The sequence below is a fragment of the Sorex araneus genome, chromosome 3 (genome assembly GCF_027595985.1).
Source record: "Sorex araneus isolate mSorAra2 chromosome 3, mSorAra2.pri, whole genome shotgun sequence".
NCBI lineage: Eukaryota > Metazoa > Chordata > Mammalia > Eulipotyphla > Soricidae > Sorex > Sorex araneus.
In genome coordinates this window covers 227,950,566-227,977,716 of record NC_073304.1, presented here as the reverse complement: position 1 = coordinate 227,977,716, position 27,151 = coordinate 227,950,566, and the positions used below count along the sequence as shown (strand labels likewise).

General features: G+C 48.9%; 1 protein-coding gene across 3 annotated transcripts in view; it reads right to left on the bottom strand.

Annotated features, from left to right (window-relative positions):
* Window positions 1–27,151, bottom strand: part of CEP112 (centrosomal protein 112) — a 463,550-nt gene that overhangs the window by 415,427 nt on the left and 20,972 nt on the right. For all 3 annotated transcript variants that reach the window (XM_055130431.1, XM_055130433.1, XM_055130432.1), the window contains exons 6-7: window positions 6,685–6,775; window positions 3,882–3,959 (exon numbers count right to left, since the gene is read on the bottom strand). In XM_055130431.1, the coding sequence (XP_054986406.1) occupies window positions 3,882–3,959; window positions 6,685–6,775 (169 nt within the window). The remainder of the gene's footprint in view (window positions 1–3,881; window positions 3,960–6,684; window positions 6,776–27,151) is intronic.

Sequence of the window (27,151 nt, the reverse complement as noted above, 5' to 3'; positions counted from 1 at the left end):
AGAGAGACTCCTCTGGCTTGTCCAGCTGCTAACAGCAAAGCCTCCGCCCCCCCCGGCACCCCAAAGCCCTCTGCTCAAATCCCGTCAGCTATAATCCTGCTCCCAGGCCCTGCCTGCAGGAGCTGGCCTCAGGCATCTACGCCAAGTGCGGTCGTTGGTCCTGGGGCCAGGATGCCAGGCCAGGCCAGGAAAGGTGCTCTCTGAGCCCCAGCCCGGACGCTCAGGGAAGAAAATGTCCTGAGGGGCTGAAGAGCTAGTACAACAAGCAGGGCGCTTGCCTTGCGCGTGGCTGACCCAGGTTCAATCCCCGGCATCCCATATGGTCCCCAGAGTGCCGCCGGGAGTGACCCCTGAGCGCCGAGTTAGGAACAAGCCCTGAGCACCGCTGGGTACGGCCCCAAAACAAATACAGAGTATTGAAGGGTATTTGCACATAAGATACGTGTGAAACACATTAAAGCAAGAAAGCTTCGCCCAAGCTAAAGACTTAAGCGGTTATTAATTAAGAATAACACAGGAGGTTTTGCCATTTTGTGAGGTTTAATTACACATTACTAGGAAAAATATTAACACACTTCTGAGAAAAGAGACTATATTTGCAGAAAATATATTTTTTTTAACAAACACTAAAAAATTTCAATTTTACAACATCTAATGAAGGTGCTGACAGGGGTACCAGAAAGATTAAAAATTGTACCCTTGGAATAGAACCCACATTTAACACTATTGACCAAACACTCAGAGAAAGAAAAAAATAATAAGCTGCATGTTCTCATGGAAAACCACAGTAAAAGCAAAATCTAAGCTTTTGGATACTCTGAACACTTAAATTATTCAACCGTAATCAAGAGATAGAATTGGCCTGTTCATTAATGCATAGTTCATAAATACATTAAAATGCAAGGGTTACATTTTACACTGTTAGTGGAGTTTTTTGAACAATAAAAAATGTGAAATAATACCCCAGGCAGGCCTAGTTTTAAGGCATTGCCTGAAAATATTTTAGGTGTTTTATTTTTATTTCATGAATGAAAAATGGAATCCTCTGAACTGTTCAGCAATCAAAATAAATATCCCAGGTGCTAAGAAACGTACGTCAAAAGCTTCAAATGGCTACAGGCCAGGGAAGCTTGAATGGAGAGTTCAGGGTTCGGTTCTCGCCTCCTCTCTCTCGGGTCTCTGCGTGCCCTTCCCCGTCATGCTCCCCGGCGTCCCCTCCATGGCCCAGCCCCGGAGGGGCCGTTTTCTGACATGGGAAAGTCTCTCTTCTGCCTAGTTCTTCTCAATCCCATTTGTCTCCCCTTTCCGGGGCTGGAGAGATAACACTGCTGGTAAGGTCGGGAGTGGTCCCCGAGTGTGGGGCCAGGGGACGCCCAGAGACCACCGGGTTTGTCCCAAAGAACAACGAACGATTAAGCAATCTTCCCCCTGACTGCACACGGCCCAAAGAGGTCTGGGGAGAGGAAGCTCATGACGCTTCTGACTGCCCCCTTGCCCACCTCCTCGAGTGGGCACTGGCCTTCATCCCCAACCTCCCTCGGGCCTCCCGCTCTCAGCTCCCTGGGGCACAAACCACCAGGGGCGGCCTCTCTCCCCATGCCCCCCACCAGGACTCCAGTCCCGGCGCCCCAGGAAGCTGACCTTCCACTCCGATGGAACTGACTTGCCTGCCGCCGACACTGGTGTTTAGGCCCTACACGGCACGGCTCCTCCTGACAATGAACAGGTCGGGCCGAGACTCTGTTTCCTTCAGTCCAGCTCACTAAGTCCATCCCAGAGCGTCCCTGACTCTGAGACTCATTCCTCCTCTGCCCCCTTTCCACCCTCATGGCGACCCACACGGGCACCTGGCGGGCTGGCCACCTGTCCGCGTCCCTCCTGGCATCCCGTGCAGGCTGCACCTTCCTGGCCACGGCTTGCACCGAGCACCAGGCATCAGAGGAAGCAGTCTGGCTTTGGATTTCTGGCTTTTCTGTGAGTTTGAAGGCCACACCCAGCCATGCTCAGGGCCTCCCCTTGGCTCTGCGCTCAGGGGTCCCTCCTGGCAGCACTCAGGATCCAGCCCAGGTAGGCCGCGTGCAAAGCAAGTGCCCTGTCCACTGGGCAATCTCTCTGGTCCCAGTAGGAAATTGGTTTTTTTTTTTTCTTTAAATCACCATCTCTAGTGTCATGCAAGTGAGAAACAGGAATGTGTGTGTGTGTGTGTGTGTGTGTGCACGTAATCCTGCTGATTAGAGATAAACTGAATGAAGACCTAGAAGACAATGACCCAAGAGTCACGAAGGCAGCTAAAAATATATTGAAAGTCTTGTCAGCAATTTTATTGAGCTATTACTTATATCAGCAAGGAACTGAGAGCAACCGAGCTGTCCCAAAATAGCCGACAACTTCCAGAAGTCGTGAAATATTCAAGAATCAATGCTGCCCTTAGTATTCGTGTTTGCAGTTACGTGTACAGCTGATAAGCACACAGGTAGGTCACTGTCCAGACAGCGACGACACCAAGAGCGGGACAAGGCAGCAACCGTACCCAGCCACCGAATGGCGGCTACAATGTGACCCCACTGCCAACATTTTAACCTCAGAAATATTCACAGGGGAAAAAAAGAAAGATACGGGCTGGAGGAATAGCACAGCGGGTAGGGCATTTGCCTTGCACGCGGCCGACCCGGGTTTGAATCCCAGCATCCCATATGGTCCCCTGAGCATCGCCAGGGGTGATTCTTGAGTGCAGAGCCAGGAGTGACCCCTGTGCAGAGCCAGGTGTGACCCAAAAAGCAAAAAAAAAAGAAAAGATATAATGAAAGTCACTCATTTCTCAGTGTTACGGTTCTAAAACACATTTATTCTTGCCATTTGTATATTGTTACTTATTTTAGGGAGGGGGGCTTGGAACTCAGCCCGGAGGGACCCTCCAGGTGTGGTACTCAGGAGCACTGGGGGCAGCGCCCAGGCCAGCCAGCGGGCAGAGCACGCGCTCCGGCCCTTTGAGCTATCCCCCAGCCTCATTTCCTAGATGTTTCTAGTTTTTAGGAGGTAAGTTATTTTTCACAAACAAGGGTGGTGGAAACTGATCTTAAAGGGGCGGAGGCCCCAGCAGGAGCGCCACCCGAGCACTGCGTCAGGAGCAAGCCCTGAGTACCGCTGCACGTGGCCCATACCACCCCCCCAACCCAAACTGGTTGAACCCCTCTTCTATTTCCTCTAAGCAGACAAAGAACATACTCAAGAACATACTCTCAAATGGAGGTGGGGGAAGGGGCGTGTATAAAATCAACATCCCGTGCTCACTGGCGCCCAGAGAGGTGACGCTCAGCCTCTGGGCCGGGCGCTCACTGCACCGAGGCCCTCCAGGCCCATCACACGGCGAGATGCCAGCAGGAGACTCAGCCCCGCCGCACCGCCCTCCACCCGGGACGGTGACTGCCTCGTGGTTCTCACTGTGCTCCTGGCCACCCTGCAAACACGGGCCCCTTTGGCCCGGCACCTGGCCCTGTCCAGGCGGCAGCTCATCTCTGGAGCTTCAGCACACGTTGGCCCAGGAGCCTTGGTGCCCCGCTCCCGCCCGCCCCACACCCAGATCTCACTCGGCGGCTCACCAGGTCTCTCTGGCGAGCTGGCTCAGCAGCCCAGCTCCCACGGTGGCGGGGAGGCACGCCGCTGAGGCTGCGCCACCTCCCACGCCCTCAGACGCCCTTTCCCACAGTCCAGCCTGAACGTCCTCCCAGCGGCAACGCAGTTTTAAACGTCTCCCACTCAGTAACACGCACAGGATCAAACGCTGACAGAGCCAAATCCGCTCACACCGGCCCAACACCACAAGCATACGGAAAACCCTTCCACATCGATACATGAACACAGGACACTTTTTTCTTTTTTACCCCGAGATTCCAGCTGTTAAGGCGAGCTTCAATGTCACTATCATCCAGAGAAATAGCAGGTTTTTTCGGATGAACTTCCTGAAATACAAAATAGAAAAGGGAAGAGAGGATGGGGGAAAAAAAGAAGAAAAAAAGGGAAACAAGTCAAAGAGGAAAAGTGGGAGGGAGAGGAAGAGGGAGAGGGAAGAAGAAAAGGAGGGAATTGCAAGGAAGGAAGGAATTTATTGTCATTAATGAAAAATTATTGTTACCATTAGTATTCATATTTATAGAATTGTATATACTAATAATATTTCTTAAATGGCACAGTAAGATGGCAATTATATGACCCCACTATTTACATTTTAATTTTATAAATATGCACAGAAAAAAAGAAATACATACAACAAAGTATTTTGGTTTTAAAAACACAGGAAGGAAGGAAGGAAGGAAGGAAGGAAGGAAGGAAGGAAGGAAGGAAGGAAGGAAGGAAGGAAGGAAGGAAGGAGGAAGGAGGAAGGAAGGAGGAAGGAAGGAAGGAAGGAAGGAAGGAAGGAAGGAAGGAAGGAAGGAAGGAAGGAAGGAAGGAAGGAAGAGAGAAAAGAGGAAGGGAGGAAAAAAGGGAGGAAGGGAGGGAGGGAAGAAGGGAGGGAGGGAGGGAGGGAGGGAGGGAGGAAGGAAGGGAGGGAGGGAGAGAGGGAGGGAGGGAGGGAGGGAGGGAGGGAGGAAGGAAGGAAGGAAGGAAGGAAGGAAGGAAGGAAGGAAGGAAGGAAGGAAGGAAGGAAGGAAGGAAGGAAGGAAGGAGGGAAGGAAGGAAGGAGGGAGGGAACGGAGGAAGGGAGGGAAGGAGAGTGGGAGGGAGGGAGGGAGGGAGGGAGGGAGGGAGGGAGGGAAGGAGGGAAGGAGATAGGGAGGAAGAATGGCAGGGAAAGGAAGGAAGGGAGGGGGAGGAAGGGAAGAATCAAGTGGAGTAAGCAGAGGGAGGAGTGGAACTGTGAAAAGGGTGGATGGAGGGAAATAAGGATGAGAAAAAGGAAGGAGGGAAAAGAGGAAAAAGAAGAAAGAAATAAGAGAAAATAAAAAAAGAACCAAATGTGTGTCACTGGGCATGAGGCACATTTCTTGTGTGTTTCTGGTAACACTATTGCCCTCAGGAAAGGATTGTGTTACAAGGGAGCTGGAGTTCTCCGCTCTCAGCCACGACTTTACGGGGCTGCTCAGGGCTACGAGATGCCTCCACAATATATTCACACAGCAGCTAGATTTCAAAAACAAAAAACATCAAAAGAATATTTTAAAAATTAATCCCAACTCTTCTCTTTAAGTTCTTTCACAAAAAGTTTTAATTGTGGTACACCACAGTAACTTTAAAGGGGAGTGGGGCACACTTGAAAAGATGGATTATTTACTCTCGTTAAAATTAGTTAACAGGGAAGTTTGTGTTGATGTCCAAGAAACTCTTTGTTCTTAAATTAATTCTCATTCAGACACTGAGTATAAAGAGAAATAAGCTTTGTATTCAGAGTATGAAAACACAACTGCGGTCATTCTTTACTTAAAAAAAAAATAAAAACTTGAAATTCCATGCTTTCTCCTCTCCTGTAAATGTCTTACATTACATATTTATCAAATCGTATTAAGATTATAATTTACTGGGGATGATCCAGGATCTGTGCCCAGAATGGACAATGATCTGAATGCTCTAAAAATTAAGAAAAGTAAAATTGTGTGAAACAGTAATTATTCCTAGAGCCAAAAATTTATTTTAAAATTGAACTTTTTCGTTTAGCATTCTCATGCTTTCAGATAACCTCATTACCAACAAATAAGTGTATTTATCTATCTTTTTTTTTTTTTGCTTTTTGGGTCACACCTGGCGATGCACAGGGGTTACTCCTGGCTCTGCACTCAGGAATTACCCCTGGCGGTGCTCAGGGGACCATATGGGATGCTGGGAATCAAACCCAGGTCGACCGCGTGCAAGGCAAACGCCCTCCCCGCTGTGCTATCGCTCCAGCCCCTTATCTATCATTTTTAAATTCTCTGAAATGATGAAATTCCTCTTTTTGCTGAGACTCTACATTTTTACTGAAATTCTATTTACAGGCTGTTGTATAGATGTTTTTCTTGGTTAATAAAGACTTCATAAGAAAATACACTTGCCTTATCTAATCTGAGTCTACACAATGATTGATTAATAAACCCATAAATATTTCCAACATGCTGCCAGTTCTATTTTTAGAAAATATCCTTGCGAGTTCCCAACTGGCCCTGGCCACAGTGCAGCGTGCTGGGCTTAGAGCAATAGTTGGTTCAACAGGATCCTGCCCCTGAAGTCAGGTTTCACCAGCAGCGTCCGCTAGGTAAGAGGGGCTCGGGGCTCGGGCCAAAGCGAGGGGGGCACTTGTGGGCTCCAACACGGGCTCTGGGGAGTAGCAGAGAGACGCAGGCCTGTGCGGACGCCGTCTACACAGCTCTCTACGTGGGAGAGGCCCGGCTCCCGGCTGCATTACAGATTCATCCCAATTTCCTGATTTTTATGATCACTGGGCATCTAATACGTAAACCGAGTGAAAGGGGAAAGACAAACGCACAGGAAGGACAGACCTCCCCGGCTGCTCTTCAGCAAGAGAAAGACCGCCTGGCCGGCCGGGAAGCAGCGGGCACTGCAAGGGCCAAGCACCACGGGCAGGTGGACCGTCTACACCACCTCCTCCACACGGCGCTGGGGGAGCTGTCGGGACTCCACCAGACCAAGCTCGGGGGTTGTGGGGTCATTCTTTCCTCCCCCTTCTCTTTAGAGGAGAGAAGAAGCGGTTCTTACGCGAATCTTGAGGGGGGCGTTTTCTCCGTCCTCTCTGCAGGCGGGGCTTCTAGAATGTGCTCTCCTTTGGAGCGCCGTGGGCAGCTGTTCGCTGTGAACAGACAGAAACGGAAACTGTCATTCGCTTCTGGAAATGAGATGGTTCCCTGACATTAAAACGGTGTCTTTCAAGCAAAGGAAAATGAGAAGGAAGTAATCATTATTGTTTTTCCTCACATTTTATGTCACTTCAATTCTGAAAAAAATATTGCCTAAATGCTACATGTTCTCCTACCAAAAAAATTAATAAAGTCTTTTTTTAAGTGGAACTATAATATTACATATTTTAAAACCTTTCTTCTTTCCCTTTCCCTAAGTGGAGAGAGGAGGGGGGGAAAAATGAAGCATACATTTTCAAAGAAGACCATGATTTTACAGGAGTCATGTTCCACATCCAGATGAAATCTTAAGATATATAAAATAACCCAACTTTCATGTTTCTGTAAGTTTGAGTTAATTTGAAATCATGTCAGAAACCACAGATAAATCAGTCTTAAAGTAAAAATTACACCATGCTAATTCAGATTAAATGTGATCAATACAACAGAAGCAGGAAAGTCGTTTCAGCTTCCAAATGGAAACAGAAAGGCTTTCCCCTAATACAAATTACAGCTTAAAATGATGGTTCTCGGGCCGGGGGCGCGGCTCCGCAGGACAGCCTGTGTCGTGTGTGTGTGTGTGTGTGTGTGTGTGTGTGTGTGTGTGTGTGTGAGAGAGAGAGAGAGAGAGAGAGAGAGAGAGAGAGAGAGAGAGAGAGAGAGAGAGAGAGAGACCACAGATGCAGCACCCGGTACCACAAAAAAGAAAAGAAAAGAAATTCCCAATATACTACTTTGGGTCTGGAATCCCTCAGCTATTTTTATTCAAGTTACTTCAATGAATCTCCACGATTATGAAAAACTAGTCTCTGAACAGATGCTTTAAGATATCTAAACTGGAAACGAAGCCAACCACTAAAGTCACTGAGTTTTGACCACAAACCATATCGGGATTTCCTTCACAAACTGCAAGCCCCGGGATGCCCAAAAGATAGACAACTAGCAAAAGAGGACAAGGTTAAAAATCACACGCTTCCTGGTGACAGAGAGAACATTCCTTAGACTGGTCACCGCTTTGGTGTCTCAGAAAGCTGGTGTAAGGAGAGCAACTGATCTTCTAATTGACCCCCACTCAATGTCCCAGATGTCCAGATCATTTAAAGCAAATGGAGATAATACAGTAACAATCTGAATAATTCCAACCATGCTGGTGCTACCTATACAAGTCTTTAAAGTTCATTATGTGAGAGAAGGAAAGCTGGCAAATCACGGCCTGCTCTTCTTTAAGAATAGATTAAAAACCCATTAAAAAAGAACCATGCTTAAAAAATTTAAAAATGCTTAAATATTAAAAGTCATTCTTCTCAGGGAAAATTTCAATAGAAAGAAGACTGAAACTTTTATCTATCAGACAGCGCACATCTATAAAACAATACACTCCTCACTTGCCACAGCTGCTCCTCAACAGCCCGCCTCTTGCCCTGACAACTGATTTTCAAAATTAGTCACTGGGTCAGGGCCCTCACCGGCCAGGTATTTCTTCAGTCCCCTACAATCTGACCTCCCCTGAGAGCGCTCGACATCATCTACTGTAGGATGACATTACTTTGTCCTCTCCCCTCTTGCCACGAAGAGCTTGTCCCGGTTTTTCCCGGAGTTTAGGCTTACCCCAGTCTCACCCATCAAGGTGGTCCCGAATATTTCCCATCCCTTTGTTTAACTGTAATCACCTCTCTATGCTCTCTTCCCCAAAAAGAGTTAATCAGCTTCTCCCCCTAATCTGACTCTGCTAATTTGTAAGGTCAGACATTCCTAGGATACTGAACTTATATTATAAGTTAATATTGCCTTTCTCCTCTCCTTATGCCTTTTGATTAATTTACTCTAAAGCAATGTCCTTTTTGTATAGACACAAGAAGACAATATTATGCTTTTGTAACTTGGGACTTAATTGGTTTAAATATTATTCCCTCCCAGGCATCTGCTTTCTCCACTTAAGCCTCAATTGCCCTCAGTTCCTAGCACCCCAAAAGCAGGGTCCCGATGAGGGACAGGACAGATTCAGGGCAAGCGGTGAGTTATGTGCTACCCTGGCATCGAGATGGGCCTGGCCAAAGTACCTAATTCTTAACTATAAGTTAAGAGCTTGATCATAGACAAACACTGTCATGATCCAAAAGTAATGACGAGACTAGGACCCTGCTAGGGATAGGAAAGACTGTTCTGGCCTGAGCACTGTAGTCTGAGATTGAGATGGCCCTAGGAGAGCAATTCTATAAGCTGTAATGCATTTCTTGTTGTGTCCATACAAAATTATTATTATGAATGCTCATATGTTTGCTGGATGAGAAGAGGAGAAACACACTCATGGGACTCTGCCCTTGGGTGGATCCTCCTGCTGAAAAAGAATCAGTCCTAGGAGAAGCATCCCCTGAGGGAAAGGAACCTTACCCTATTGATGGTGACCACACCTATGTGTATGCCCCAACCCCTCATGCTGGGGGGGATTTAAATAGGCTGTAAGAGTGGGTTGGGGGCCAGATCCTGAGATCCAGAGAGAGATCCAGAGCCGGGAGAGAAGCAGAGAGAAAGAATGAAATAAACTGATCGAGCAACCAGTTTGGCCTTCTTCCTTCCATCGCCTGCCCTTGACCAACAGCCACACACAGCGGTTCCAGAGCACCGAAAGCGAGCACCAAAAGCGGGTGGTAAGACAGGGCCACCCGGAGAGCCCGAGAATGCACATGCCCTTCAGCGTGCCTTAGTTTTTTACAATCTACAATCCCCAGGTTGTTCAATCAAAGAGGCCCTGATCGGTCTTGACCTGTCGTTGATCTCACTGAAACTCCGGGGACTGTTTCACAGAGCCCACAGTTGTTGGCCCACCACACTATCCTTTCCTGGTCTCAGGAAACCTTGCAAGTTTCCTGCACAGGGGCCAGGGCGACAGTACAGCGGGAAAGGCGTTTGCCTTGCATGCAGCCAACCCCAGTTCAATCTCCTTCATCCCATGTGATCCCCTGAGCACTGAGAGGAGTAATTCCTGAGTGCAGAGCTAGGAGTAACCCCTGAGCATCACTAGATGTGACCCAGAAATGGAAGAGGAGAAAAAGGGAGGAGAAGGAAGAGGAGAGGGGAGGAGGGGGAGGGGGAGGAGGGAAAAGAAGAGTACAGAGCCAGGAGTAACCTCTGAGCATCACTGGGTGTGACCCAAAAAGGGAGAAGGAGGAGGAGGAGGAGGAGGAGGAGGAGGAGGAGGAGGAGGAGGAGGAGGAGGAGGAAGAACAGGAGGAGGAGAAACAAGAGGAGGAAGAGGAGGAGGAGGAACAGGAGGAGGAGAAACAGAGGAGGAAGAGGAGGAGGAGGAGGAGAAGGAGGAACAGGAGGAGGAGAAACAAGAGGAGGAAGAGGAGGAGGAAGAGGAGGAGGAGGAGTAGAAGGAGGAACAGGAACAAGAGGAGGAGGAGGAGGAGGAGGAGGAGGCAATGTCCTGCACAGCAACCTTTACCAGTTTTCCTTTCTCTCCCCGTCCATACATCCATGCCAGCATTCCAGGACTCGGCATCTGACTTTACTACCTCACTTCCACAAGGTTTCCCTGCATAATCCAATACACTATCGATTTTTTTTTTTTAACCAAACCTGAATCATCGGCCCCAATTGTTCTTTTGGCCTCTATTCCGAATATTCCTACTTCCGACACAGCATGTCCAGCACTAAATTCACTGGATTACCCCCAAATCATTTTCCCCTGTAGGCGGAGTAAATCAAAAGCTTTCAGAAGCCGGCTCCTCATGAAAGCCACCGGGCCTCGTACGGGTCAGCAGGGACGCGACAGTCCAGCTGACACAGGACTCAGGCACAGAAGCTCCACCTCTCGCCAGGGAGAATCACTGTATCACTGTCACTGTCATCCCGTTGCTCATCGATTTGCTCGAGCGGGCACCAGTAGCGTCTCCATTGTGAGACTTGTTGTGACTGTTTTTGGCATATCGAACACGCCACGGGGAGCTTGCCAGGCTCGCAGTGAGGGTGGGATACTCTCGGTAGCTTGCCGGGCTCTCCAAGATAAATATAGTTAAAAAGTATGAGAGCTAAGGAAGACAGATTCAAAAGTCTCTCACACTGAAACAATATGATGTGCAGAGGGAGTCGCTGGACTAGGAACCAGGGAAACGCCATTCTCCAGCCGGGACAGGAGTCGCACGACTGCACCAAAGAGCCCAGTGAGTGACGGCCGCACTTTCAGCAAGGACAGAGCCGCCGTGTCGAGGACAGAAAGGCAGCTGGGGCCAGGCGGACCCGGGTTCCAGAACCGGCCAGAGACAGCCCCAGGGGAGAGCTGGAGACCGGGAGGGCCCGGCGTCCCCCACGGCGAGGAACAAAGAGACACGGTCGCTCGCTGAGACAGAGGGGGCGGGCGTCACGGCTGAGGGTCAGGGCTGGGGACCATGCCCGGGGACTCGGGCTGACGCAGACTGGAGAAGGCCAACACGCAGACCGGGGGCAGAGGTCGAAATGAAGAGGGACTCGCGTCTTCCGATTCCTAGAAAAGAAGTACTAAGGAAAGCAGTGGGCTGAAGTACTAAGCTGATCAAGGTACTTATAAAAATACTCAGCTGAGTACTCAGCTTGAAACGAAGTCATTTCTGATGGAAAATGAACGAGAATTTGAGGCCAAGAGCCCCCAGGACACGGCAAAGCACCACCCCGAGCACTCCCGAAGGTCTCTTCCAGGAGGGAGCACCAGCCAGGGGATGACTCAGCAGCAGGGAACAGTCTTCCCATGTGGGAGGCGCTGACTGCATCCCCAGCACCACAAGAATCAAAAGAGACAAGAAAAAGGGCAGCAAACGGCTAGTTAGACTTCAGAACCGCTGTGTGCCACCCCCAGCCCCATTCTCTGGTCTCGACTGTGGAGGGGTTGGGCGGGGGGGGGGGGGGGGCGTGCGGAGAGGGAGGGGGAGAGAAACTGCTTCTTCAGCTCACACGTGCTCGGTTTAGAAGTCGTGACCCTGGGCTGGAGCGATAGCACAGCGGGTAAGGCGTTTGCACACGGCCAACCCGGGTTCGATTCCCAGCATCCCATATGGTCCCCTGAGCACGGCCAGGAATAATTCCTGAGTGCATGAGCCAGGAGTAACCCCTGTGCATCGTCAGGTGTGACCCAAAATGAAAAAAAAAGAAGCCGTGACCCCCAAAAAGGCCAGCACACCTCAGCTACTCCTGAACCTGGTTTTTGTGAAGCTGAATACAGCAAAGCCACACTCACCTAAACGGAGCTTCGCGAGTTCTGCCCAATGTACACATCTGCATGACCCACCCTAGACGCTGTCCACCACACCCCGAAGTTCTCGTGAGCTCCTCGAACCTATGGCCCTCTCTGCGAATCCAGGCAAGTCTTCTTTTTTAGACTCTCATACACAGAGAATCAAACAGGCTTTACATTTTCTGTGTCTGGCTGCTTTGAGGATATTTATAATTCATCCATGTTGTTGCTTGTACCAAAGATTCATTTTTTTTATTTGCTTAGTAGTGTACTCCTGTATGGACAAATCACGACTCGCTTTTTTATTTATATGCTGATGGACATTCAGTTTTTCTATACCTCTTGGCTAATATAACTAAAGTCGCTGAGAACATTCAAGTTCAATGACTTACTGTGAACACACACTTTATTTTTCTTGACAAAATATGGAGGAAATTGCTGGGTCATATAAGTAACAAAAAAAAAAAACTGGCCAATTTTTCAGTGTCTCGTGCCACTGTATAGTCCCATTACCCCTGTCTGGGCCTTGGAGGCAGAGGGCGGTACTGTGGGCGAGGTGCTGGCCTTGCGTGTGGCTGACCCACGCTCAGTCCCCAACACTGCATACAACTCCTGGGCTCCAAGCCGGGAGTAAACCCTGAGACAAGCACCCGCCCATCCCCGCCAAAGGACCCCCTCTGAGTCGTCCTGTTCCTTCCTGCCGTGACCACATATGGTTGTCTCCGTCTTCACCACCTTACTCACTCGCGTGGGTGCGGGGAGTAGCCTACTGTGCTCTACAGCGTGCACCCCCTGATCATGGGGTCGAGGCTCTCTCAGGAGAAAAGTTCTCCCCGCGCCATTTGTTAAAATGTGACATGACTGAAATCCAATCACGAGCAACTTGTATCCTGTATATCCCACTGTGATTCAACTTCAAAAATAAACAAAACTTTAAAAAAAAAAACAAAAAGTGACTAATCTTTTCTAATAGAATGGTCATAAAATCCTTTCAAAACTTATCTGTTTCTGGGCTATTTTATTCTACTACATATAACGCATATGTTATACACACACACAACAGTTTTTATACCGACATCATAGAGTTTTGATTACTGCAGTTCTGCAGTATGTTCTGAAATTAGAAGTGTAAGAATTCCACTCATGTTTGTCTCTCCCAAGGCACCAGTGTCACTTCAGAATCCATGTGAAGCTTTAGATATATTTTCCCATTTCTGGAAATTAAAACAGTGCCACTAGAGTTTGTATAGGAACTTCACTGAAACTGGAGTCATTTTTGGGTAATAACAACATCTTAACAGTATTAGATCTTCCAGGTATTCCCAATAAACAAAGATGACTTTGCATTTATTCATGGAAAACTATCTTTCCGATTTCTTTCTGCAAGATTTTGAAGTTTGTCCATAGAAAATGTTTTTTGATTAGATTTGATACTAAATTTTCCATTCCTTTTTGTGCTATCAAAATGGATTTTCCTAATTTTCTTTTTAGATTATCAATAGTTTCTAAAAATGCAAGTGTTTGATTTTATATCTTGCTATTTTGTGAAATCTGTTCAAGTTTAGTAGTATCTGTGGAATGTTTCGGGTTTATAGATGCAAGATCATGTCACCTTGAAAACAAAGATAATTTCACTTCCTTTATAATCTGAATCTCTTTTTCCTTTACTTGTGTGGACACCCCTCCCTCAGGGCGAAGCCCGGCGACCTCCCCGCCTGGCCCCTGACGCTTCAGTAGGCTCAGCTGCTCAGCTCCGGAGCAACGCACATCAGGTTCCACACTGCTCGCATGATACCTCCTACTGCTAGGTACAGACGGGCAGGGGCGGAAAAGAGCAACTCCTAGGCCGATTCCTCAGAGACTCCCGGGGCGGCTCGTTTCAAAGACTCACCCTCAGCACAGCAGGAGCACAGCAAACCCAATGGGGAAGACGCACGGAAGCCTACCAAGGTCAGTGAACAAGAGCAGCAGACAGGAAAGGCTGCCCCAGCAGCGGCCAGGTCACTGAGTCCAGTGACACCACTGTGAGGCTGTCTGAGGAGCTCAAAGAGACGACAGTGCAAGCAGTCAGCAAAGCACAGGACAGCACGTGCAGAAACGGGAAGGCTACGAGCAGAAATGAAGAGCCTGGGGGCGATAATGAAGACTCAGCAGAAGCTCTGGGCAGCTGAGGCAGCCACCAGGGAGCTCCCCGAGGAGATGACAGAAACCACCAGAAAGAACAGAAGGTGGAAAAGAGTCTGAAGGAAAACGATCGGCACACCACAGAAGGACGGGATGAGTCCAAGAAGAACAATTTAAGAATCATCAAGGTCCCTGAAGAACAGGGAGGCAAATCTGATGAAGACACAACAGGTAAAGAAATCACATAAAGAGGACGTCCCCTGCTGTCTCCAAACCTGTGGGTTTTGGACTCTGTGTTGTTGTAATGAATGAAAATGATATGGCTCCCTTCTTCCTTTATTACTGTCTTTTTGGTGCCTCCTATTTACTTTTGTTACTCCTTAGCAAAAACTAGGCTCACTGCTTTGAGCAGGTAGAATGGGAGGGTGTCACAGCCAATGGTGTTCGGGACTTACCCTAGCTCTGCACTCGGAGCTCTCTCCTGGCAAGGCTCAGGGGACCACCTGGTATGCCACGGACTGCAGCCAGGTCAGCCACGTGCCAGGCCGGAGCCCTACCCACTGCACTATCCACACTATTGCTTCTGCCCCTGATTTTAGATCTTTAGAGTTTTCTGACACATGCGTCAAGACCTCTAAATTTTTTTCTAATCACTGTCATAGCTGCACCTTATAAATTTTGATATGTTGTATTTTGTCACTTATTTCAAGTATTTTCTCTCTTCCCTGAGCTTTCTTCCTTAGTCAGTGGCTACTTAGAAGTAAGCAACTGACACTCATAAACACTGAAGGCCTTTCAGTATGCTCTATTATTATTATTTTCTTATTGAATTCCAGTAAGAAAACATACTGCATGTGATTTATGTTTCTGAAACCAAGATTTCTTTTATACCAAGATACGATATATCTTGTTTATCTATCTAGATGAACAATCTGTGTGCTTTGAAGAATGTGTAAACTGTAGTTATTGATGGGTATTTAATAGGTATCAACCAGGTTGAAATAACACAGGGTACTATTCAAATCTTCTATATCCTTACTATTTTTGTCACCCATAAAAAAGACTCTTTTTTTTATGAGTTTCTAAGAGACACTGAAATCTGTAACAGCCAGGGATGCAGCTTGACAGCCAGAGCTCTTGCCTCACTTGGGTCCAATCTCTGGGACTATAATATCTGACACACACAGTCTGTTTATCTCATGCTTTAGCTCTGCCATTTTTTTTTTTTGCCTTTTGGGTCACACCTGGCGATACACAGGGGTTACTCCTGGCTCTGCACTCAGGAATTACCCCTGGCCGTGCTCAGGGGACCATATGGGATGCTGGGATTTGAACCCGGGTCAGCCGCGTGCAAGGCAAACGCCCTACCCGCTGTGCTATCACTCCAGCCCCGCTGCCATTTTTAAAAGCTCTATTTTAGTTCTACATCCCCACTTATAATTTCCCTACAGCCTTGACTGACGTATCATTACCAAATTATTCTACCTGCCCCTAGTCATTGATCTTGTCCGAGTACATTTCCGCCTGGTCGCTTACACAGCAGTCTCACTGTGTGGGAGAGTGGCTGGGCCACGCGGGCAGGGCCGGACCCAGCTCCGGGGACCGTGCAGTGGCCCCAGCCAGGAGAAGCGGCCGGCGAGGCAGCCCCTCAGGCCCGGCACTCTCGCTCCATCTCTGCAGCTGTCTCACCTCAGACCGTCCCTGTATATCTCACTCTATCCTTGACTTCCCATTTGCTTTTCAAGTGTGTCTCTTAGAGACTCTGAATTCTTGTATTTTTATTCATTCTAAACACTTCGGATTAGAATGTTGGGCTCTCGGCCTTTCCTTTCGGCGGCGGTGGGGCGACTGCCATCTTTTGGAGCCCATGAGACAGAGGTACGAGCTGCAGTGATGGGGCACGAGGGAGATCTCGGGATGGGGGGGGGGGCGGCACCGGCACTGCTCCCTGCCCAGACGAGACCCTGAGCGGCCCCACACTCCTGAGCGACCATGATCCCGGAGGCCCACTAACCAATTCCAGAACCCAGTGGCTTCTTGCAGAAATGCCTCTAGACTGTGAACTAAGCTACAGCCCCATGCTGCCCCGGAGGGGAAAGGTTTTTGTCCCTTGGCCTTTCGTTTCGGCGGCAGCGGCAGCGGTGGCGGTGGGGCGGCCGCCATCTTTTGGAGCCCACTAGACAGAGGTACGAGCTTGCAGAGACACGGCTTCTGGCAGAAAACACTCTGACTTAATTACTGAAATACCAGAAATCCAAAACTGCGTGGCCACAACAGCGGCTGCACGACCTCATGTGCTCTCCATTCTCAGCAGTGGGAAACAAATTATCAAATGATGCCATTTCGGCAGGTCTGATTGTTGAGGGGAAATTCCAAATAATAATAGTGAGTTTTCTGTTGAAATATTGAATGTAATCAAAGTAAAGTGAAAATCATCAGCCACACAGGTGGGAGGGTTGGAGATGGGAGGTTCACTGGGGTTCTTGGTGGTGGAACATGTGCACTGGTGAAGGGATGGGTGTTTGATCACTGTATGGCTGAGACTGAAACCCGAAAGCTTTGAAACTGTTCTCACATCGAGCTCATTGCATTAAAGATGACTGCTGACGTGGCTCAACGTCGCCTACCGCTTTGCTGCAGGTTTTGATGTTGACTTTCACCTCTGCTCCTTTGCTCTCCTTTCCCTGCTTTGTTATTCGTTGTGGCCACTGACTATTTCATTGCGCTCCATTGTATTTTGTTTTGGGGGCCACACCTGGCAGTGCTCGGGGGCTCCTCCTTCTGGTGGGAGAAGCTGCTCCTGGTGGTGGTGGAGGAACCCCGCCCTGCCGTCGCCTGCTCTGCACCTGGGCCGTCTCCCCGGCGGTGTTCCATCTCAGCCCCTCTCTCCCTCTCTGAAGCCTTCCGTGCTTGCTCCAGGCATGTGCTGGACAACCCCTAGCATGGCTGCTAGGGACCCCTTCCCCCCCCCCCCGGCACTCACGCCCTCAGACAATGTTTCTCTAACTGAAGCTATCCACTGCCAGTAGGAAGAGCTGGGACAAGAGTCCGCTGTCACTGCAGAACTCAGCTTACAAGAGAGACGCTGGGTTTCACCGTTTCTACACTCTGACGGAGATGAGCCGCCACACTGTGGTCTACACCGGGGAGAAATCCAGCAGCAATACGATGAGGTAAGCTCTGGGTAATGACACATTAAAAAAATAATAATAATAATACCGGAATGCTCAGACCAACAGTCCAGAGTAACTAAATTCTATTAGTCACATCGGAGAGAAGAGAAGTGGATTCCCCACGCCAGCCACAACTTCAACTGAGACCACAGCCTTGGCGAGTACTTTTAAGTGCAGCTTAATAACATAACCTACACCACAAAAACCCAACTAAGGCATAGCCACGAAACAATAAATGCTTGCTGTTTTAAGACACTACATTTTTTATATAAGGAATTATTTTTTTTAATTTTATTGAATTACCGTGAGATGGTTACAAGCTTTCATGTTTGGGTTACAATCACACAATGATCAAACACCCATCCTTCCACCAGTGCACATTCCCCACCACCAATATCCCGCGTATACCCCCCCTTTCTGACCCTCCCCCTGCCTCCATGGCAGACAATATTCCCCATACTCTCTCTCTACTTTTGGGCATTATGGATTGCAGCACAGACACTGAGAGGTCATCATGTTTGGTCCATTATCTACTATGGTCTCATAGTATATGCTATGAAATCTAAAAAATAACATCATCTTCTAAATTTTCATTATACTATAACAATTTATGGTCACTCTACTAATTATCACCTTATGCCACCACAACTGTCAAAACTAAATTAATGTATCATATCAATATCATATTTTTCAACAAACCAAATTTGAAGCATGTTCATCTGGACAAATTCAAAGTAGAACAATAAGTTGAAATATACTAGTCCCAAAAAAGCACACTAGAAATGACATCTGTACCTGTATATTCATTGTAGCACTGTTCACAATAGCCAAAATATGGAAACAACCCGAGTGCCCTAAAACAGATGACTGGTTAAAGAAACCTGGGTACATCTACACAATGGAATACTATGCAGCTGTTAGGAGAGATGAAGTCACGAAATTTGCTTATAAATGGATAGACATGGAGAGTATCATGCAAAGTGAAATGAGTCAGAAAGAGAAGAACAGACAGAGAAGGACTGCACTCATTTGTTGAGTGGAGAATATCATCACATGAGGCTGACACCCAAGGACGGTAGAGACAAGGGCCAGGGGGATTGCCCCATAGCTGGAAGCCTGCTTCATGAGCGGAGGGGAGAAGGCAGATGGAATAGGGAAGGTATCACTAAGAAAATGATGGCTGGAGGAACCAGTCGGGATGGGAGATGCATGTCGAAAGTAGATAAAGACACTACATTTTAAAGAAAAAAATTGTATTATGCTTTAGGTAAAATGTAGACTATTAATTTACATGGCTAATACTTTAAGGTATCAATGTACAAAGTCACTGCATCAAAATAGCCCTGACGCACCTCCACTGACTCCAGGTCTCTGCCAGTCCAATCTCCATTTCCTCCTGCCACGTCCCCCCCACTTCTTCTTGATCAGTTTTGTAATCCAAGGCCAGGTGGTTGTCAGTGTTTAACACTATTGAGTCTCTTGAGGTTTTATTTTCTGTAATTTTTAGGCAATGATAGATACAGATTTTGGTTACCTGAAAGTGAAATGCTGCCTAAATATTTGAACGAGACTTTGGATTGTTGTGGGTTTTTTTTTTTTTTGGCTTTTTGGGTCACACTTGGCGATGCACAGGGGTTACTCCTGGCTCTGCACTCAGGAATCACCCTAGTGGTGCTTAGGGGACCATATGGGATGCTGGGAATCGAACCCGGGACAACTGCATGCAAGGCAAAGACCCTACCTGCTGTGCTATCGCTCCAGCCCCCGAAAGAGACTTTGGAGCGCAGTAATGGGCTAGAATTTTGAGTATGTCAGGAGAAAAAAAAAAAAAAGACAAAATCGACTTAAGCAGTTAGCAGAAATCCAGAATTAGAGAACAAAGCCATTTTCGAGAGAAAATGGCAAACATGTTACTGACCACTGGGAGGAAGGGGATGCTTCCTGTGTGCTGCAGAAGGCCACCCCATCGAGCTGAGAGACACTGAAGACAGAAAATGTGCCATGTGTCTAATGAATCTGGGTGGATTGTACAGCGAAGGGAATTTCAAAGCAAATTATTTCTTGCTGCTTCCAGTAAAATTCAAGGGAGTAATGAGCTAAGTGAAGGAACTGTTAAAGAATATAGCACCAAACACTTCATGGTTATAAAACTTCTCAGTCTCTCCAGATGGCAAAGACACTAAATTAAGAAATCGCATCCAAGCCAAGTTTGGGCACCGCATGGAGAAAAGCCAGGAGTGTAAACAAGAAGATGTTGTTAAGAGGAGAAGCAGCTATCAGGTAGTGCCACACGGAGACCCTCCAGGGTGTGCCTGACGGGACTCTCCGTCCCACAGGGCCCCACGGAGCTTAAGGGCACTGCTCTCTGTCTTCTCAGAAACAGCCCAGGCTAAAAAGGAATCACCAAAAAAACAAAAAAAAAAATCTCTCAGAGATTAGCAGATGTGGTTTTTGGAGGAACCGTATGAACACGAATGAGATACCCAGGAGGTCTACAACACTTTTAAGAAAACTCTCTCAGCAAAATCACCATCCTTGTGGGCTCAGAAGAGACAAAATGAAAAGGAGACAATGTCCCCCCAAAAATTACTCTTGAAGAAAGCAAGCTAAGAAACCTGCTCCACTGCAAAGACAAACTGCTCAGCTGCAAACAGACGCCGTCTTCCACGAAAGGCAAAACACAGAGCAGAGTCGAGAGACGGGGGAGGGGAGGCCAAGGGACTTGGGGCTTCAGTTCCTGGTCTCTGAGCTCTGACGGGCGAGATTCCCGTATGTGCCTTTAAGATTTCGTTCAGAATCAGTGTGACCCAGCGAGGCCTTTCTGCTTCCCATTATTCCCAGTTTCAGAAACAGCCACGGAGATGAGTCCTGTCCCCTCAGTGCAGGCTGAGAGCCCGGGGAGCAGGCCATGTTCGCAACACACGTCTGCAAACACGTATCACTCGGGACAGCAGGTAAGGAGCTCGCCTTCCACACAGCCCACCCGGGTTCTATCCCTGGCACCCAGACACCCACTCAGCCCAGCCGGAGAGATTCCTGAGTGAAGAACCAAGAATAAGTCTTGAGCACCACCAATATGGCCCCCAAAGAAAACAGAAACAATACCCATCACACCCCTGTGGGTGAGGGGCATGGTTCAAAGCGTTGGAGCAGATGTTTCGCACGAAGGAACCCCAGGTTTGGTACCTGGTGCCCTATGGTCTCCCGAGCACTGCCCCTAAGTGTAGCCCCCAGAACTAAAATTGAGACAGAGGTAGTCGTGACTTATCTTATTTTAAAAACTCGGGGTGTGGGGAGCACATCTGGTGGTGCTCAGGCCTTATTCCTGGCTCTATGCCAATCTGCACACCACCACTCCGGGGAGGGCTCCGGGGACCACATGGGGTTCCAGGGATCGAACCCAGACTGGTTGTGTGCCCTACCCAAAGTACTATCACTCTAGCCTCTGAATTAAAAAATAAAAATAAACAACAATGACAAAAAAAAAAAAACACCATCAGAGTACAGTACATGATCATTAAAATGGTCAACACGAAACACCACCACTACAACCACAAGGGTGTGAACAACGGAAGCCCCAGACAGACACTGCTGACGGGGAGGCAAAAGGGTAAAGTGCCACTATGAAAAATGGATTGAAAATGCCCTTAAAAGTTATAATTTCACTGTCAACATCAGATTAATTAATAAGAGCTGACAACCGATAAAAACTCCAGTTTCGTTAAACGTTACAGACCTGTCCATGAAATGCCACTTGGAAATCAGAAGAATGAGCTACTGAGACACAGCACGGACGTCAGAACAGGGTGCCAAGTCAAAGAACCAGAGACGATAAATGACAAGAGTTTAGAATTTCACTCCATAAATCTCCAGGAAACGTAAGAGAACAGAAAAATAAAATCACCGCTTGCCTGGGGCTTGGGCTGTAACTCCGTGTTATTACAATATCGATTCTTCCAAAACTGACTTAGGACTCCATGCATTTTCAAACTCAACTCTCAGTATGTGTGTATGTATGTTTGTGTGTGTGTGTGTGTGTGTGTGTGTAAAGTGTGGCGAGTTCACATTAGAATCAAGGGGCCTGAGAGAGAGAGAGAGAGAGAGAGAGAGAGAGAGAGAGAGGGAGAGAGAGAGAGAGAGAGAGAGAGAGAGGAGAGAGAGAGAGAGAGAGAGAGAGAGAGAGGGAGAGAGAGAGAGAGGGAGAGAGAGAGAGGACTCCCAGGCGCCTCCTGGAGCAACCCCCAGACAAACGCCTAAGGGCCTTTTGAGTGTTTGTCTTTGGGTGGGGGCCATACAGCTGTGCTCAGAGACCACCCTGCCAGGCCTCAGGAGAGCCCACCTGGCTGAGGATAAACTGGGAGGGGCAGCTGCAGGACTAGGCCTCACCCCTGCACCATCTCTCAGGCTCCCAGCGAAGTCCGAGGAACAATCACCAAGAGCTGCCAGGTGTGACCCCAAATACACACACACACACACACACACACACACACACACACACACATGTGCACAGTACACATATGCACACATGCATACACACACGCACACACGTTCATGCATGACATACACACGCACACACTCACACGTATGTGCGCGCACACACACACACACACACACATACACACACATACAGAAGCCACGCCCCAAGGAGAGCCGAGACGGCGCTGAGTGGCGCAGAGTGCATGTACCACTCTCCGAAACTGCAAGTGTGCGTCCCTAGGAGCCAGGGCCCGAGGTGCAGAGGACACAGAACTCCGTCGTGGTGTTGAGGGCCATGCAGGGCCGGGGACCGAATTCTGGGCTTTGCACAAGCACGGCCGGTGGGCAACCACTGGGCTACGTCCCTGATCCTGAAGCTGCGTCTTTCTTTCAAAACTACAGCACTGAATGCAGCGTGGCACCAGCCCCAAGACCAACCTGCCAGGGGAGGGCACGACCCGAAAATAACATCCCGCACAGACACACACAGACACACACAGAATCCTGGTCTCTAATAATGGTGCCGGGGGGGGGGGGGCAGCAATGGCCCCTAACTCATCTCACACATGAAAATTAATTCCAGGGGCCAGTGAGAAAATCGGGGATTAACACACTCGCCTTGCATGTGGCAAGCCCCAGTGTGATCCCGGTGCCGTGTAGGTTCCCCGAGTGACCCCTGAGTGGCCCCAGGAGTGACCCCTGAGTACAAAGCTACAGATAAGCCGTGAGCACCACCAGGTATGCCCCCCACCTGAATTTAAAAATAATGGTATGCAATACATGTGAGCCACCACATGCATTTCAAGGAGAGATGCAAGGGCCAGGGGGCCTGTGGCTGCAGCTCCCTCAAGTGCTGGGGGAGGAGCAAGCTGAGAGAGAGGCAAAGACAGTTGGAAATGATCGTTCCGGACAGGAGCTGTGCGCTGAGAGCAGGTCGAGGAACAAACACGGTCACCTGTATCTATGTTGCAGACCCCGGGGCCCAGAAGGGGGTGGCAGGGAGGAAAGGGGGAGAGAGGGAGAGAGAGGACGAGAAGGAAAGTGCCTGCCACAGAGCCATAAAGGCAGGCTACGGGGAAGGGGGCGAGGGAAGCTGGGGTCCCTGGTATTGGAAAATGGGCACTGGCAGAGGGAGGGGGGCTGGGTCACTGTACGGCTGAGCCCAGATCACGAACAGCTTTGCAACTGTCCGTCTGTCTCACGGTGACTCAACTGAAACATAAAAAATTTAAAAAATATAAAAATAAAAGAAGTACAAAGAAATCTTCTAGAAAATAACAGAAATTACCTATTTCCGTGACGTTGGGATAGGAAAAAAGCAAGAAATCTGACAAAGGCCACCAAAAAAAAAAAAAAAAAACCTACCGCACTGGCAATGACTGAAAGGCCTATTCTCGGGGCATCTGCCTGGTAAGTGCTGGGACCTAGTCGAACCCCAGGTCCGCACCGCGCGCCCCCACTGCGAGGGGCAGCCCTGGAGGCCCCAAGCCCTGGCCCTGCAGGGCCCAGCGCGGCATGTCCTCAGGACCCAGCTCAGGACAGTCCCCACAGGAGAGACCCCAGGCACAGAGTCAAGAAGGGCCCCCGGGTACTGCTGGGCGTGGCCCCGAAAACAAAACAGAAACAAAACACAAAAACAAACAAAAACCCTAAACCAAGTAAAAGACGACATTGCTCTCGCTCTCCCCCTAAAGCGATGTTTATTATATATCGCAAATGAACTACAGTATTAACTGTGGAACACACAGGCGTGGATAACAGAAAATAAATTATTTCTAAGTTCTTTCAGAGCGAAGCGATTGTTCCCTTCCACTAATGAAAGAAAGAAACGGATGTGTAGTTCATGACGCCCTTTCTGTCCACAATGTGCACCGCGAAACACAGCAAGCTCTGAGCCCTGGAAACGAGGTGTGATTCTGAGGGCGCAGGCGTGCACATCCCCTCATTACTGAGGACTGCAGTCCCTCTTTCTTAGTAGCCATTGCATCATCCTTTATGACGTTCCTGATTGTTCCTTTTTTTTTTAATTAAAAATGATGTCAGTTTTTCTCTCTTATTTGCCAAACGTTATTATGTCCCCTGGCTACATCTTCTGATCCTGTCTTTATACACTGGCAGCAGATGTCTTATAAAATCTTGTTCCACCTTCACTGATTTGCTTTGTTGCACATGATTAATTATAATGTAGTTTGGGGGGGCCCTCCCTGGCGGTGTTCGGGGGTTTGCAGTCTATTCCCAGTGATACCTTAGTAGCGGGGAGTGACCCTTTGGGCAAAGAGCCAAGGGACACACCAGGGCCGGCCACATGCAAGGCACCCAACCCCCGCCCCCAAGATGTCCAAGGCGAGAGTCTCAGCCCGTCCGCCCACCCCCCGGTATCCAAGGCAAACATCTCGACCCGTCCCCCCTACACCCAGTGTCCACTCCCCATTCAGGCCGCAGGCCGACATCCCGAGCTCTAGAGGCGATGTCCACCCGCCAGGAGCTCGTGGCACCCCAAAGCCAAAGGGCCCAGAGCTGCTCGCACACCACGTTCCTCCCAGGCCTAAGCGCAGGAAGGAAGACCGGCGCTTCGGGGAGGAAACAGATCCGTCTTTCCTTTCAGAAGCTATTCTGGGGGGTCAAGCCGGAACCATCGGCCACGGGAGAGACCCAGGAACTGCAAGTCGGGCCAAGGCAGTCCCTTGGACCCGGGGGCCCACTCCTGTCCCAACCCACTTCAGCCAGCCCCGCTGACAGCTGCCCCCGCGTGGCTCCGATTCTACAGTGCTCTGGACTCAGGTCCAGACCTCCAAGCCCAGCCGAGGGCCTTCCATCACCCAGGGACAGCTAAGCCACAGCCCGCGCCACTCCGAGTGCCACGTGCACGGCGGGCACTGTCCCGGACAGCCTTGGCCGAGAGCGTTTCCACCAGCCCAGCAACGCCGGCACCCCGTGCTGCGGGAGAAGACGCCTCACCCACGCCGCGGGGCGGGTCCTGAATGAGTCGAACCCGGGTTTGGCGGATCCTAACTGCACCTAACTGGCACCTCTGAGGAGAGGTGTTGACTGGCTCCCGCATTTTGGGGGCGGGGCAGCGACTCATCATCTCAATGCTACTTACCTATAAAGCGTATTTTTATCAAAGCAAAAGAAAGATTCCGGTATATCGCTTGGGTATATGGAGTAAAGATAAATCATTTTCAAAGTGGAAGCGTCTCTCCGTGAGGTCACGCTCCCAAGCGCATTTTCATTATACTTGATCGCCCTCTGCTGGCTGCACCGTTGAACTGTGCAAGCTAATGAAACGCTCAGGGCAATGGGAGTTATTTTTAAAGGACATTTCCAGTTCCTTTTTGCCACAGCGCATTCCTGGAAAACCACATCAGAAAGACGATCATTGTAAAGCAAATCATATTTTCCATCATATTTTCCATAAGGGCAAGACTATAATTAGATAGTTCGTTCCAAACTGAAATCTAGCATCAAATAACCCACGGAAAGATCTCATTAAAGCAAGATGGAAAAATTATAGCCCTCTATAATCATTTTAAATAGGATCATTATTCTCCAAATCCATTCTTATAGATATGAATACATTTATTATTTAGAGAACATGACCTAGACGAAAAGATAAAACTTTATAGAAAGTTCATCTAAATCTACAATTTAAAAAGCAATGAATAATAAAAGTAATTCTGAATATCATTATCCACACTCCTGTAGTTTTTTTTTTCAGTGTAACAGTTTTATTTAGAGAAATGTAAGGAGAAGGTGAGGAGAAAGGAGGGGTGGGGAGAGGCGAATGGAGGGAGGAGGCGGAGGGAGAAAGAGGGAGAGAAAATGCCTGTCACGGGCCGAGATGCAGACAGTCAGTAATCTAGATGGTTCTTTAGAAAGCGTCACCTAAAGAAAGCCAAGCCCACGTCTCCTTTTGCAGTTCCGCTTTTACAGAGCAGCATTTCAGGCCCAAGGCGACCCAACACTGAGTCCTCATCCTCGCCCAACTTCTAGCTCCAAGTTTCCAATGAAAGTAACAAGAGCCATAAATCATCGTTTCTCATCTCTCCCGACCCCCAAACCCAACATCACTTTGGTGATAAGCTATCAGACCTCTCTGAAATCATTAAAAATCATTATATGACATCGAAGAACCTTCAAAACATTTTTAACAGAATTGTAAACAAATTTAGAGCCTGTTCATTTGTGCTCTGTCAACACAGAGGGAGTGAGCTGAAGCCACAGTATGACACAGCCAACTCCTCGCACAGGGGGGCAGAGCGCAGGAGGCGGGGGCCTCCGTCCCCCCCCAGAGCACTCTGAGTTACCTCCAGCATCTCCCGACACCTCTTTGTAAGTAATGTTACTGCTCTCGAGCCAAAGAATATACTGGATTCACACAAACCCGAATCCTTCTGCACAGACTTCTTGAAATATTTCTGCACATTTAATTTCTGTTCATCAAGAATACAGAGAGAATTTTAGTTAACTGAAAAATCGATGACCAGTGGGTTTTCAGATAACACCCTCTGGGAAGATTAGATCAGACCCTTAGAGGAAGAGAAACAACAGTTGGACAATCTAATAAGCAAACACCTCAGGAGCAATTAGAATGGCAATCAAGAGGGGGAGGCGGAGGGGCTGGAGGGGAGGAGGAGCAGGGGGAGGAGTGGGAGTGAGAGGAGGAGAAGGAGGAGAAGTAGGGGGAGGAGGCGGAGAATGGGGAGGAGGAAGAAGAGGAGGAGGGAAAGGAAAAGGAGGAGGGAGAAGTGAAGGAGGGAGAGGAGGAGAAGGGGAAGGAGGGAGAGGGGAAGGAGGGGAAGGAGGGAGAGGAGGGGGAGGAGGGGAAGGGGCAGTGGGGGAGGAGGAGGGGGAGGTGGGGGAGGAGGAGAAGAGGAGAGGGAAAGAGGGAGAGGAGGAGGAGGGTGGACACACAAGCCACGTGTCAAACACACATCCCCCTGTTACCGAAGATGAAACTGAAGTTCAAGACTTCAAGAACCTGCCGGGTGTCGGTGGGGAGACTGGGACAAGGGCTCCACCTCCCCCAGAGACAGCCAAGAGCAGAGACTTGGCAAGTGCGGCTTCTGCACACTTTCCGCACACGGTACTCGGCCGAAATGGCCCGCTGGGCACATCAGGGCCTTCCGGGTACATGCACTCTGGATCCAACACTGGGTCGTCACTCCGAACGCTGACCCCCTGACCGAGGCCATGCTTCACGCAGAGCATGGAAGCAACGGCCACGCTGCAGAGGCTGACGCCGTGACCCGCAGAGTTCCGGCCGACTCCAGCACTCCCCAGCAGCTCCCAGCAGCACAGAGGAGGCACCGTACAAACAAACGGTACAGCAGGCCTGACTTGTGTCC